The sequence below is a fragment of the Homalodisca vitripennis genome, chromosome X (genome assembly GCF_021130785.1).
Source record: "Homalodisca vitripennis isolate AUS2020 chromosome X, UT_GWSS_2.1, whole genome shotgun sequence".
Taxonomy (NCBI): domain Eukaryota; kingdom Metazoa; phylum Arthropoda; class Insecta; order Hemiptera; family Cicadellidae; genus Homalodisca; species Homalodisca vitripennis.
The window spans coordinates 21,996,112-22,012,548 of NC_060215.1; the positions used below are offsets into that span (position 1 = coordinate 21,996,112).

General features: G+C 32.1%; 1 protein-coding gene across 4 annotated transcripts in view; it reads right to left on the minus strand.

The window, feature by feature from the left end:
- LOC124368757 (prolyl 3-hydroxylase sudestada1) overlaps nt 1–16,437 on the minus strand; it is a 44,204-nt gene that overhangs the window by 6,871 nt on the left and 20,896 nt on the right. For all 4 annotated transcript variants that reach the window (XR_006922998.1, XR_006922999.1, XM_046826105.1 and 1 more), the window contains exons 7-10: nt 13,930–14,093; nt 10,774–11,006; nt 9,548–9,610; nt 8,888–9,004 (exon numbers count right to left, since the gene is read on the minus strand). Coding sequence is in view for 2 of the 4 variants with exons in the window: in XM_046826105.1 (XP_046682061.1) it covers nt 8,888–9,004; nt 9,548–9,610; nt 10,774–11,006; nt 13,930–14,093 (577 nt within the window). In the remaining 2 variants the exon portion in view is untranslated. The remainder of the gene's footprint in view (nt 1–8,887; nt 9,005–9,547; nt 9,611–10,773; nt 11,007–13,929; nt 14,094–16,437) is intronic.

Below are 16,437 nucleotides of genomic sequence, written 5' to 3' on the forward strand. Positions count from 1 at the left end.
CATAAAGCTGATATTACCATGAATTGGCTAGCTTGCTTAACTATACTATACATAACTTCTTACATCCACTGACTTAAGAAAGCTTGTGAGCTACGTAACTGGAGTCCAGTTTGTAGCCATCGTCACTGCCAGAGTCAACACTGACATTAATGACGGTAATGTAATTATAGAGGTATTAGGTACAGGTTATCGAACCACTTCACTCAGATGATCTTTTGTTTAATTTACCTGTTCCGTCACAGTGGTTCTTGGTGTTTACTACACTACTGCAGTTTTGTTACAATAATTGTAATATCTTCAGGTGTCATGAATGGAGGAGTGGAGATTTTGTCCTTGAATTGTTAACTGTTATCAATTCATGCAGGTTGTATCCTGTTGTCATTGCTGCGTCGTAAATTATGTTAGGCTGGAAACTCGACTGTTGACCGACTTGGAGAAGCGTGAATAGCTCAGTACCATATTCACCGGAGGACATGGCACTTATCACGTGAGCATTAGAATTATTGATTTCCTCTACATTTTCATGGAACAATAGACTTTTCTGATTGTTGAGAAATGAAATAACCAAAAGATAATACAACAGAGTTTTGGGTTCTGTAAACAGTAAGCATAGCTTAAAGTGCATAACACAGTAGTCAAATCAATCATTACTTTGACAATGATGGACATTCTTCCTCTTCAACTGATGATGAAATTAAATTTACGGATCTTGTTACTATCGAACAACTATGAGTGGAAAGCACGAACAGTTTCAATGATCATTCCGAGCCTGAATTGAACGCTAAAGAGAGACCTTCAGGTCAATGATTTTAGATTCAGTGGACAAAGTAGATAGTTATTAAGTAGATAGGTCCTTTCTTAAAAGTTTGATTCAAACATATAAACAGAAACAGAATTTGTGGTACTTTATTTAAATAAGTATATAAACCTCTGAAAAACAGGACTTCTGAGGTGTATGCAGTTGGGAAAAGATATTTAGATCAATGGGTTAAGGACATTCTGATGGTCCATTTTGACTGCCTGATAAAATTCACGCTCTTCAAAGCTATGAAGGAGTTTCCTTTTCTTGATATATAATTTCCAAATAATTGTGGATATCTGAATATATGTCATTACTGTTAATGATGTGAGTGGCTTATGCTCTTTTTAAAAAGCTTATATTTTTTGGTAGGTGTTCCTTAACTCCTTAACTGCCACACAGTTATTTTGAAACAAACCCCTACTTATTTGTTTCACTACAACACTCCAATGAAGGAGATATACTTTTCAAAACATGTTTATACCACTTGACTACATAATAACTTCAAATGAATTTGTCTACGTTATGTGTTAAGTGTCTTCATTTTTACTTAATACACACTCAACTAAGTAAGAGTTTTAGCACCTGAAAATGTTACAATTATTGTTAACAAAACTACAGTAGTGTAGTAACCACATAAAGAACCACTGCTATGGACCAGGTCAATTAATATTTTATGGTATTTTAATAGTAATCTGGAAGCCATAACAATGAAGTTATCTTTTGTACCCGTAGACTACACAATGGAGGACTAACCTGGCTTCTTTACTAGGCATTGCTTGACACCAGTAATAGAAACTGATTCATTGTTTGATCAATCTAAACCTCTTATCAACACAACAAATTGCTATCTCCACAAATTCCATTTAAGTCACAGGATGCTAACTTTTCTATATGTATGTATGATTTGATGGTTTACTTGACATTATTATGCTAATAAAGCATTGTGTACATTGGCCTGACATCCAATATTTACAAGTGAAAGTTTTAATAACAAATTTAAACATCGGGCCTCTGTACACAATGCCTTATAATAGGGAAATTTTGTTTTTTGGATGGTAGCATTCACATTAGCTGTACTGTCACTTCAATGGCACCTTTTATACTGGAAACAGAATGTTACACAGATTGTACACAGTGCTTCTTCGCTTAGTAAAATGAGTAACAAATTATGTAGTCTGAAATTAATCATTCATAGTCTCCGGGTGATTTCTATGCCAGTGTGAATGATGATAGTAGTGTGGAGGCAATGGTAGTCAGCACTACCTGACCCAAATAGGATTCCTGATAAGGACTGTGAAGAGTATGTCGATGGAAGAATCAGACACAAATTTTAACGCTAGTAATGCTAAAACTATAAATAACACATCTACTACAAGTAATATTAAGAATACCAATAATAATAGTAATTATGTGCTCTGGGAAATGTATGAGAGTAAGCAAAATTGCTCAATTTAACCAGACTTCAAAATTCAATTTCAATTCATCTAATGATGCAAAATCTTATTGATCATTTGTAGCACTACTTGACTCATGCAGTAGTTGAAATGGTTATTAAAACCTACCACAATCCAAGTAAAGTCGTTTCTAACCTGTGATACCTATAAGAGTGATTAAAGACTGGAAAAATACTAATCCAGACTACATGAAAAAATTCATTAATGGGTTTAGTATCACATACATGTATAAGTGATAACTGGTAAAAAAGCAATTAGTATAACACTCATATTGCCTAAAAAGTAATAATCAGAAATAGGTGCCAGTAACTTTACATTTCTGGGACATCAATAAAAACAGTAATAAAGAAATGAGCGAACTGGCATAGTAAAAACCCCTGCTGATTGCACTAAATAATTTGTTTTCTATCTTGGGAGTAGCAGAGAAAGATTTAGTCATAAAGAAGACAATGATACCACTTTGTGGTTGCTATGTTTCCAACAATGTATTCCTGGAAAAGCGCACAAGTCTATACTTGCTAACAAAATATTCAAGCTGTGCAATAAATCTGGTTACACAAATGCAGTAAAAATATACACGGGTAAAGGTACTGTGCAAAATACTAAAGACAGCTTAGTGGTAAAAGAGCTTACGACAAACTATTTGAATAGAAGCTATATAATTTATATTTTGGCAACTATAAAACTTTAGTTGAACTAGACAATTTGATGTCAAGCCAAATACATTTAGCTGCTATTTTGTGAAATAACTGTAAAGGTTTACCATAAAACCTTTTGAACACAAAATTTGTAAGGGTGAAATAGAGTGTTCTGAAAACTATAAGGGCACAGCTATCAGTTAAGTGGAGAGAAGTACATTATGCTTTCCACCCATGCCATAGGCTTGAGTATGTCGTGCTTTTCCCCAAAAATATATGGTGGACTGCAAATATTGAAATATTCTGTCGTCATTAACTATGATAAGGCAAAAGTTGAGATTGAACTTTCGGATCAGATGTCACCATACAACGCTGCTGTGTGATACACAATGCAATAGTTCCACTAACTAAGGGAATAATTTCTTCTTGGAGCTTCGATGGTTAACAGTTAGTTGGCCTACAACAGCTTTCTAAAGTCTAAAACAACAATCAATGCTCAGAAAAAGAAACAATACTTTCTGATTAAAGGGAGTCCACCCATTCGGAACATGCTACGGCTGTTATCAGAAAACCTGAAAAATTAAAAAAATTCTTATAAAACTAGTAGTTTAATACCCGCTACACTACGCCAATGGCGTAGTGTAGCGGGTACAATGGTTATCGCCACCTTTAAGCCATTGGTCCCCAGGTTAAGTGTTAGAGAGGGCTTCTTAGCCCTAACTTCGCCTGGTTAATTAAGAAATTTTTACTTTTACTTTAATTGAACAGGCTGTAAAATTTGTGACCATTAGCAGGAGGCTGCACTGAAGACCATGGAGACAAACAAAACACATCTATGAAATAGTACTGGTCAGTAAAATATAAAAATTCTGGAGGATCATTAATGCATGAAAGAGTTAAAAATATCACATGATAAAATGTATAATAAAAGCGAGTACTAACGAATCGCAAGGACAGGTTGCTTATGCTCACCTCTGTTGCTTGAGCCAATGACCTTTACCTACTCTGTGCACACCAATGGCCAGGCATAACTTCCCCATATTGGTAACAATTTTAAAGTGAATAAACAACATATTCAATAAAATTGCACCATAACAGCCGCAGCAAGCTCTGATTAAGTGGCCTCAGTTTAATCAGAAAGTACCAAATAAACACTCAGTTTCTATTACCAAGTTCAAAAAGGAATTTGCCTATTCACTGAGAGTGTGCAACAAAAACGGCTTAATCCGTGAGTAAGACAGCAATTGGTCACCACTACCTGGTGTCATCTCCTTTTTTTGCTGTAAGAGCAAAACAACGAAGAGCACAGAAAGTATGCAAGATGTACTATAAGAGAGAATTTGAAGAAAAGGATGTAATATGGCAAGAAATATGACACAAGTAACCACATTTTGTAGTAAATGTCCCATAAAATCATTTTCGTCACAAATATTTCAAAGACAATGAAGACAAGCAGCCTAATGTTTGAGTTTTTTTCATATCACTCAGTAAAATAACATGTGCAATAAGTTGTGTGAAAAGAGCACTGAATATTCTTTTATTAGCAAATAACGGTTAATGTGTTAATAAATATAACACAAACGTGTCAGGTAAAGTGGTTGAAATATTATGTTGATTACATCCAGTCTTTCAATCTAAGTTACTCCATTAAAAATACAAATACACTTCACAAGTCTTGTGACATGTTCAATTCTTTTTAGTTCAGACAGTGTCATTGAATTCCAACAGAATACAGCACAAGTGGGAAGCTAGTGAAAATGGCTACCAGATGCTTAGTGACGCTGTTGGGCCACTGCAACCAACAAGCTGTTCAAAACAACCAAGAATGTTCACCTGAAATGGCAGCTAAAGTGTTAAGTAGATAACCTTGGAATGTCGGTTATCTTTTCAGAAAAACTAGCAACTTAATTCACTAATGAATGTTTTACAATGTTTTTGATTCTGTTTGCCTTGAAAAACACACATGAAAATATCTGAAGCCCCAAGAGAATTAAGAATGGTCACATAACAGGTATAATTGTTGCAAGCCAAACATTCAAAAATTACATGAACAGTTGAAATTTAATTAGAGACAAGGACTAGAATAATGTCACGGGAGATATATGAATATATATATATAAAAGGTCTATTAAAGAATCCCACCTTATTTTGTTTTAGCGAAAACCTGGATATAAATGAAACGGGTTTGCATGTTCCAACCTTGAACCTTTGTGTTCACGTGTGAATGTTCTCCCACCTATGGATAGCTTCAGTCTTTAAGCGAGGTAGTGTATAGTACTCTGGTTGGTTCCTTTGTTGCAAGGAAATTGATGGATCAATTGAAGTAGCGCTATTGCATCTAAATTAGCCAAAAATTGGACAACAATCAAGCAGAAATATAAGAAGAACCAGAGGAAGAATCAAAAGATTCCAGATGGCTTTCATTGACAATACTATGGGCATCACACAGATTAAAGAGTGTTAAAGATGGCCACAAATTGGTTAAAGCACACTCTGGTTTGCTATCAAAATGCCATATTGACTGAGTGACTTTGATGCTGACAGCTTTCTTTCACTTCCTGAGTTTGGTACATGACAAGTACATACTACATGGTCAAACAATCATAAAAGTACACTAAATGTCCTCCGTCACTTACATGATGTTGTGCAGTGGAAGATGCCACAGTTGTGGTCAAAAGGGAAATTGACAACTCCATCATGACAATGTTCTAACACACTCCTCACACTTGATTCAAACGTTTTTGGTGAAAAAATCATACTCATATGTGGTTCAACAGGCTCCTTATTCTTCTGATTTCACTCCCTGAGACTTCTGGCTGTTCCCCGAACTAAAACCATTGAAAGGAACACGTACGGACAAGAAAGGACATTGTGCTCCAACGACAGCAGAGCTAAAGTCTTTTTTTTTTAAAGGAGAGGCCGATCCCCTTTTAAGCCTTATTCTGTCCGTCCTCATGGGCCACTGGCCTGTGCGAGGATCTTATCAAACAGAATAAGGGGGAGAGACGATACAGTACAAGGTCGATGGTACTGATAAAAAGTGCAACTGTCACAGACAGGATTTGAACCTGCGCTATCTCTAGCTCAGACCCAAAGTCCAACGACAGACCGCTCGGCCATCGGCACTCCCTATTCTGAAGGAGGCTTTCTCAGATTGCTTCCAACAATGGCGGCACTTCTTGGAGAATTGCGTGGATTACAAAGGAGACTACTTTGTGGATAATAGGTTTCCTATGCTCCAGGTATGACAGTTTGTTTTCCATGGCTAAAGAACAGAAGGTAATTGAAGGCTAAAACTTCAGGGGATATCCATTTAACAGGGTTACAGGAAGTGAATGACGCTGACAACGCTGTGGATGCTGTACTTGACTGCGGCCTGTCATCCAGCAAAAACTTACCAGTGTAATAAGTGCAATGAAAAGTGGATCACCACATGGGTGAGACTTAATTCCAAGAAAATGATTAAAGATAACATTCATTAAACCCAACCTCTTTTACACATTATAAACCTATTAGAACTGGAATATTTCCAAACGTTTTTAACATTGCAAAAGTAGTACTTATCTTTAAATCTGGCTCAAAAAGCACAATTTCTAATTATAGACCTACATTCCTCTTAATTTCATTTTCCAAGGTCGTAGTGAAATATGTAAAACTGCAACTGACGAACTATCTTGACCAGCAGAATATTATTCCAGAAAATTAGTATGGGTTCAGATTTAATAAAAACACTTCAAATGCACTAATTGGTTTATACCAATTAGTGCATTTATAGATTTATAGATTTTTTTATTTATAGATTTTGTTATCAAAATCTATCTCAAGCCAAATCAGTAAAAAGAAACGTGTTCTGGTCAGCTTTCTAGACTTAGCAAAAGCCTTTGATTTAGTTGAGAGATCTAAGCTAAGTTGGACATGATTGGCATAAAAACTAAATCATTAGAGTGGTTTAAGAATTACTTTCAAAATCGACAACAGGTGGTTTCCACTATTGGAAATATTAGTGATTCTATTGAGGTACCTCATGGAGTCGTGCACTGGGTCCACTTTTATTTTTAATACATTTAAATATAACCCCAAACTTTATTTAAAGATAAAATATTTTTGTTTGCTGATGACACGGCGGTGGTTTCTTCTGGTTGCACTTGGGATGAAGCATTATGTGAACGCATCCAAGGACTTAACAAATGTAAAAAATTGGTTTCATCACAATTCTTTAACTGTAAATGTTAGTAAAACGAAATTTATGCCAATAGTTACTCGTAATCAGACAGACCCAGGCAAGAAAGTATTAAGAATGCATTCCTGTGGTGATCCAAGGTCGACTGCCTGTGACTGTGGTCTTATTGAACTGGTGGACCAATATAAATATTTAGGAGTAATAATAGATCACAAACTTTCTTGGTGTCCACACATTCTAAATGTTAAATTGAAATATAGAAAGCTAATGTACGGGTTCACACAGTTGAGTCAGGCGTTAACCGTGGATCAGTGCAGGACTGTTTACATGCAGTCAGTGTTGCTGTATGGTATCTTGACATGGAGAGGGGTGTCAGTTAATGTTTTAGAAACATTCACGGTCAAACAGAGGTCACTTATAAAACCTGTATTAAAGAAAGATCATAGATATTCTACTGAAGCACTACTGAATTTCCAGTGTTAAATGTTAAGCAGCTATATATAAAAACTTTATTATTATACATCAAAATTAACAAAACTGAAATTTTGTCTGAAATACAGCATAACTACACAACAAGGCAGAACTAATTACGAATTTACTACTCCTAGACTAAGTGGCATGGTTCGGAACTCATTTTATCTTCCTCAAATCATCTTTAGAAACCTTCCCGAGGAATTAAAAGCAGAGTTTGACAATGTGGCTGTTTACAAACAGAGGGTGAGTCAATGGTTCTACCACATTGGCTTGGAGGCTGCCGAGGGGCTGTTACGTTCTCCTTACATTTAAATTCTGTACTATTTTATCTGCATTTTTTTAATAAATATCTAGGAACATACGGCTACATTGTATATTCTGGTTGGAAACTCTAAACTAAAGTTATTCTAAATTGTAAAAAGTTATGTTGTTGACTATTTTGTATTAATTAATATTTTTATTTCAAGATCAAAAACCCACAATATGTAAATGATTTATATAAGAATTGTATAACTGCTGTATACCGATGGACTCTCCCTGCACACAGACCTGCAGTCTTTGCACGGAATATTCCTTTAGTTAAACTTTGTAACTTGTTAAGTGTATAATTCTTTTGAATAAATATTATTTGGTTTGATGACATTAATATGTTTGATACACCATTTTTGATGTAGTTTATAATACTGAATGTAAAGAAAACTAAATAAAGGTTGTAATAACATTATATTAATTTTACGTGTTACTAAAAATCATTACCACCACTGATTTTTGGTGTGTTTTTTAACAATGTATTTTAGCTATGATGCAATTAAACAAATCTGATATACGCAACATGACGAGACATATCAAAATGGATATGCGATTTGTTGCTACAGAACTGTTAGCTGGAACCACTCCATGGCTGTCGTGCAATCGTTGCCACGGTTTGGCACTTTATTCTACTGGTGAAACTTTATAGGTTTTTTTATCCCATGCGCTACATGATTTTGATTACATATCAAAGATGCAGTCTATTGTGATTTAATAGTTCATTATCAATTCTTTATAGGTTTTTAATATTTACAATTGAGATTAATGAAATAATTACTTGATTAACTTCAACGTTGGCTGGGTTTCATTTCCTTGATCTTAAAAATGTCAGTGAAGAAGAGGCAATTCAAAATCTAGTGTTTCAAGACTGACATTTTTTTATACACTTGCTACTTCTTTACTGATTACTAGATTCTTATCCCAATTAAGTTATAAACAATTAAATATACAACAATGAATCCATAAAACCGTTAAAATAACCAAATGAAAGAGAAATTACAATTTGTATTAGTGTTAACAATGGACTTACTAAGGCCTTTACGGAGTTGTTCTTATCTCGGTACTCCATCATCCTTTTAATCTTGTCATTTACAATTGTCCTTATTTGTTTCTCCGCCTTCTTTGAAATTTTACTTCTGTCAGCTATCTGAAAATATCAATCAGTTTAACATGATTTGGAAAAATATAATAATCTAAAAATAAACAGGGATACCAGTAAACTGATAGTGTGATAATACATTTCATAATGATGATCAATCAAAATTAGGTACATCTATAGCTAAATTTTGAAACTAGATCAATCATTTTCACAGAAAATAAACTTATATTTAATGTGTGTGAATTTAAAATTTTTAGTAAATTCAAAAAGATCTGAACTTAAAACGTATAGAGCTCAACATTTGAAAACAACATAACATTTACTTAAAAATAAGTTATGAAACTTTATTACAAAAATTGTTTGCTCTTTTGTAAAGTAAAAATCAATGAGAAAACATTGATAAAAAGTTTCAGTGAACTTCCTGAACGATCAACATAACTTTCAGTGACGTGTTCTTTGTTAACACACATGGAATGGTATTGTTGCACTCTAGGGGTATAGCTAGAGAATAACAAATATATATCTAGCTGTGTGAGTTACGTAACACACAACCAAGACCGGTAAGTGATAGACAAACAAGATTTTATGTACCTTTGATTGTAAAATTCTTGTTTGCTTGATCATTTTTAGTTTGTGTTGTACAGGCGTAGGCATCTGTAACAAAAGAATTTCAACCATATTAATACCCCAAAATAGACCACTTTTAATAACAATAAAACTTAAACAAAGTAAATAGCTTCTTTTTTAGTCCCTTCTTATATTTGAAATGTTGGAAAGATTGTGTGTGTGAATTTGTTCAAAGCTTTTCATGGATTTTTACAGTTTGTGAAATTTAAAAAATCATTTCAAAGTGATCACTTATGGAAATACTGTTACAGAAGTTCTCAATTTAAAGCCTCATCTATTTGGAAAGGTTTTGTGAGTGAATTAGTTTGCAGTGTCACCATTAAATAGTTAATTTGTAATCCATATATTAGCCAGCACACAAGAGGTAAGTGAACGTGTGTACTAAAGTTTCATCTAAATTTGTTATGTGCTTCCAGAATGAACTTCATAAAATAAATTATAAAGTTCTATTTGACTTATGAATCTGGATATATTAATAAAATATTATGTTTATAGAAATTTGGATTAGTAATATTTATTTCAGGTACAAACAGTATGGTACAATGTTACTATCCTTAAACTAAATAAAAAATAGTCACTAGATCAAAAATCTAATTATGCCCTTTCCTTTCGAGTGCATTGATGTTTCTGAACTCATTTAAAATTTTTTGATTATTTTCTGAGGATTAAATTAAAAATATTTCTTCCTACAAACATCAAAAATACATATGCAATTGGCTTCTTTTAGAGAAAAAATATCCCTAGTAAACCCACAAACTCTCACCTGTTCTATCACTACTCTGTCTAAAGGAACTTCAACTGTAAACTTATTTTCCAAACCAATAAGATATACAACATGGTAATGTATTTCTAAATTTTGGCCCTCAATACAGAATCTCGACAAAATTTTATTTTGTTAATTTTAACAAAGATATTTATCTTCAAAGTTAGCAGCAACCTACTAAACTACCCTTGAAGGATTGTCACAGAATTGTTGTGTCCCAAATTCAATATTTTTTTCTATGTTCATTGAGTAGTTCAGCTGCTTAAACAAAACAAAAAAACAATATTTGGCGCTGCATTGGCAGCCTGTACCTTTAGAGGGAACCATTTTAGGACCCATAATCATAAGAACAAAGTCTTATTTCATTCCTAGAATGTGCTCCCAGAAGATTTAATAGGACTATATTATTCATAATATCAGAACTTACTTCATTACTAACAGACACAATCAGATTTCCACTATACTTGAAGTTTGGGCCGTATATTTCACTGCTTTTGCTCAAGCTCTCATTGGCTTCAAAATATCTGTTATCTGCATTGAAGAAAAACACAACTTCAACACTTGAATTTGTTTTTAGAAAATCATTATCTGCCAAAACTGAATAACTCCCCTCTTTCCACCTTTGGACTTCAACCATGCATGTAGGAGGAATATGATCATCTGTAACATTTCAGCCATACAGTAGTTTAAAGTAAATAATACACACTCTTCAGTTCAAAGTTCAACATGCAGTGTTGACAATGCATTAATAAGTTCAAACAATGGAGATTATATCAAATTGGATACTACAGATCTTCTAATGTAAGGTCTTACATTAGAACCTCACAAAACCTCATTGATATTGTTAATATTAGGGTCTTAATATTATCATAATTAGAGTAAAATTAAGAATGGGATCAGAATTTATGATGAGGTTTTAACTAACAAGAGGTTTTGTAGACGTTAACATCTGGGTGGTTTGCATGTTCAAAAAAGTAGGTGCCGTACATGGTAAATTAAAAACCTGCTCAACTAAATCCGTGTTAAAAATGTAATGTTTTAAATAGTGGTTTACAAAATTACACAACCAAGAAAATGACTTAGGAGCTACATAACTAAACCAATGCGAAGTTTTTTAATCACTTCTGTCAAGAATAAAAGTTAAGATTAAGATACCAACTTTTTTAATATAATTCTAAAATTACATACTTAAACACAGTACAGTTGCAGCATTCTTGTATAAAATTTTAGTCTCAATCGGATAACAAGTTTCAAGTTATGAATATTCAAAGTTGCAGTTTGGTTTAAAATCATAAAAAACTCTTACCCATTTTTATTGGTAATATAATAACTGGAAGTCATTGTTTGTAAATATCTAAATGCAGAAATAAACAAGCTAAATATTAATATAATTCCCATTATCGCAACTCTACTAGTTAGTTTGTGGCTGGACTTCACACTCAAATATCTGTACTTTTTGATCCGAGAGTAATTGTCTAGAAAATTAATAATTCATTTACATACAGTACAGTTGATATGATAAATATAACTAAGGCCAATATTATTATAAATAACTGAATTGATAATAGCCTGGTACCTTTGAAAATTTTGAAGCTTTATACAATATAGAAAGATTTAAAAAATCATTGTTGCTCTAAAGAACACTTTCTATGTGGATGGAATATAATTCTACTTCTTCTATTTAAGTATCACAAAAATAAACAGTCTGATATTGAAAATAATTCTTTATCAGCCTTAAATTCTGGAACATTTCACAGTGTACTGAACTTTTCCAAAGTACATCCTATATTCAAAAAAGATCTAGTGTAGAAATTTCTTACTACCCTCGAACCCTTCTATTGCTCTCTTAGGTAATACATGTATTTTACAGCATTTGCATAAAAATAATAAATTTTTAATAATAATATTGTTTTTAATGTTAATAAAACATTAAAAACAATAATTTAATTTAAGACTAGTAACAATATTAGTAATGATTTAAGTCAGATAAATTCTAATTTTATTTATACATGTATGTTTTTGTATGTTAGTACTGAAAAAAACTTAAATTGAAAATAACAACATAGAATGCTTAGTAAATAGATTAAGTAGGTAGCCTTAGACTTGTCTTTAAATTCTATTTCATTCAGTACAAATGAAAACATGAAAACTTGTTAACTACACTTATATACTACCCATTTTGAAATCTTATATCATTTGGGGAACCTCCCGTGATTTAGACAAAGTTTCATAATGCAAAAACGTTTTACAAGAGTAATGCTGGGAGTTGATTACATAGAAATCTAGCTATAAATATATTACATTTCTTTTCTATTCTCAAAAGTGACATATTGGGGGTGAGATGGGATTTACATGCAAGTTGAAGCCAAGCGTGGAAAATGCTATCAAGCACTTTCTACAAGATACTTTGCCAGTCACAATGCGTGTCTTAATTAGGATCTTTAATAAGTCTCTAAATTCTTCCTTGTTTCCATGGCATGATTGCCGAAATATGTGTCAGAAATAAAAATTATGAAAGGCTACTTTTTTACTTATTTTTTAAATACATCTTTATAAGATGCCCTACGCCATGAGTTACGAACTTCAATATCTTGTTAATTCTGTAATTATAATGTATTTGTAAAATGTGTGCATTTTCCCAATTTTTACCCTAGTTTTCTTCATTACACTCTTCAGAAAAAGTATCCACTTAAAAAATACGTACCAGAAAAAATTACAAGAATTTGGATTGAGCTCTTTTACAAATTTTAAAATGACAACTGAAGAAATTGTTCATAGTGCAATAAATCATAAATTAACCATTTTACAAAAATATATAAATTACATTTATTAAATTACAAACAAACAAAAAAGTTAATTTCAAGGACCTTGAATGTTAAAGTAATAAGTAAAGTAAAAAATGTCTTATTTTACCAGATGAAGTTAGGGCTAAGAAACTCTCAATGTTGGATGACATATTATATTAAACATGCTCTAAAATTAAATATATTTTAGTGTTTAATTGTTGGGATACTCAAAACACACATCTCAGATAAATTAATTGAATAAAAAAGGCAGTTTTATTTTTAATTTCAACCTCATTATTAGTTAGTTTGAGGTTTAGTCAATTTTATTCTCATTACACAAAGTTAAATAATACAGTTTTACATTTTGATAATCAAAACCATATTTCAAAATTATTAAAATGTTATTTCTGTCAAACTGTTTTTTGTGAATTTTATGCAATTTGACCAATGATTATATTTTAGATCTTTATCAGTTACTCATGTGCAATCTGAGAGATAGTCACCAATTAAATTACCAACTATTTTTGTCACCTGTGTTAATCTGCAGTTTAGTACATTGACATAAATGATTTTATTTATTTATTTGTACATTAGGTTTTGTTTAGTTTTAGAATATTTTTGTATACATTAAATTTTTATTTTAAGAAGCAAAAGTCATGTAAAGATCACATAAAACTTGTGAACAGTATAATTAGTTTTATAATTTTCTTGAAAAGAACCAGAAAACTAAACAGTTGCACATTGAATTGTTTGACAACTTTCCGATAAACAACTTAGATAAAGAAATGATAACATACCTTTCAACACAATGAAATCCTTTTTTGTGATTCTGTCTAAATATCGCAACCAGTAGTCTGACATCAAGAAGTTTATCAGCCTGTTAAGAGCTGACAAGTGACTTAGGCCTTCAATATAAACTGATTCATTATCATCCTGCTCAATTCTGAGAACTTCATAGTTCCTGCACAAAAATCAGAATAAAATTTGTAATTTTTACCAAACATCTAAATACTACAACCAGTAGTCTGACATCACACGTGCAAAATCCAAAATATAACATGTTATTTTCACCAAATGGGATTATAAAGGTCACACATTTATTTTTATTCAATATTACAAAACATAAAATGTATTTATTTTATTGTAAACCCTTACTTTCATTCGTTACTCAACTAACAAATCATCTAAAAACTATAGTATAGCTTAATAAACAAAAGAAATCAAAATCTTACTTCCAGCTCAATAGGGAGAAGTATATATATATATATATATATATATATATATATATATATATATATCATTAAATATACTTATATTTATATTTTAGTATAATCATAAGTATAATCCATAAAAATATATATATATATATATATATATATATATATATATATATATATAAATATAAAAATAAAATAAATAAAAATAAGTAAATAAATAAATAAATAAAAAAAAATAAAAAAAAAATATATATATATATATATATTTTTTGTGACAACTTAAATATTATTAATTTATTCTCATGGTATTTAAATGTACTCAACATCTCAAAAACCATTTGAAAAATAGAAGTAACTCTGAATAGTATTACATAACCAAATATTGTTTTGATACATTTGCTTAAAAGAAGGGACTAGAGGGATGGTATTGTGTTAATATTGAAATACTAAAAGACCAACGCACATCTAAAAAATCTGTGTAACAGTTTTTCCAATGTTACTCTTGTAGAGGCCAGCAAAGCCGAAAGGCGAATTCCATATACGTCATGGGCAGCACTTCAATGATGCAGGAAAGGAGATGGCCAACTTATTGTGGAAGTAACGACAGGAAGAAAGACGCAGTCACAACACCCACATCTGACGGATGAGCAGCCTCCACCACCAGGCACTGAGACTCCACCGGGGAACTCCAGCTCAGCGTTTCTAGGCTGAAACCCTAGGGGGAACTTTCTGCTATACCTCTTAGCGTTCTGCATTTAAATATACAGTCGATTATGAAAAAGTTAGATTTATTAAATTTATTTGAAAGTAATATAAACTGTAATGTTTTAACACTTATGAACATTGGCTGAGTGAGCAAGAAATCTCATTTTATGTTCCTTGTAATTTTACTTTAGCTGCTGTTTTACTGTAGGAAAAAATCTACGTACCAGAGGAGGTGGCTGCATAATATATGTATAAGGAGGGTATTGAATTTGAATGTATAAAATTAGGTAAATGTTATGCTGATCTTACATTTGAGGTTACAGCAGTAACTCTCCTAAAGATTAAAGCAGTTATTGTCACTCTTTATAGAGCACCAGATTCTGATACAAATGATTTTTTTAATACTATTCGAGGTCTTTACATAGTTTTCTCAACAAAAAGTACAATAGTTTTGAATATATAAAATCAGCAGATTTTAATATAAAATATTGGTGTAAATTCATTACAAACTGAGTCCTTTTTAAATTTATTGAGATCCTACAATATTTACTGACTGAATGAAGAACCCACTAGAGGGGATGCATGTCAGATAGTATAATAACTACTACATGTAGAGATGAAATCCAGAGTCAAATTGGTTGTTGAAACCTCACTTGTCAGACCATGCTGGAGTTTTTGCTAAGTCTGATGGGATTATCTCTTTCAGATAACCGTCCAAATTAACAACACTAGAACTATAAGAGGATCTGACACCAGGAGCAATATTTAAGTTTAGAGAATATTTATATCAGTCTAGCTTATCACAACTGAATAAACATACTGATACCCAACTAGCTTTTGACAATGTTTATGTTATTAGTGACAAACTCTCTCAAAGAGTGCTATAAATTAAAGGAAATTAAGACTGGTAGGTGATGAGATTGTAATGATTGTGAGTCCCTTTGTTGTTTCCTTTAGTTCCACTATTTACTTTCGACCTTTTAGATAGCTTTCAAACCAACTAAGTGCTGTTTGTCGAATACCAACGTTTTGAAGTTTAGTCAATATGAGTTCATGTCCAATGCAATCAAAGGCTTTACTGAGATCAGGGTATAAGCTGGTGATGGTGTTGCTGATCTCCATATTGTCAATTATATATTCAGCTAGGTTGATAATTGGAGTTGTGGTAGATTTTCCAGAAATGAATCCACGCTGCTTGTCAATTAGTATTTGGTTCTCTCTTAGATACATTATGAGTCTAATAAGAGTTACTTTTTCATTAAGTTTTGAGACTAATGGGAGAAGAGAAATTGGTCTGTAATTGGCAATGTTTTGAGGGTTACCATGTTTATATTTCAGATAGATTTTGGCTATTTTTAATTTGGATGGGAAGATGCCTTTCTG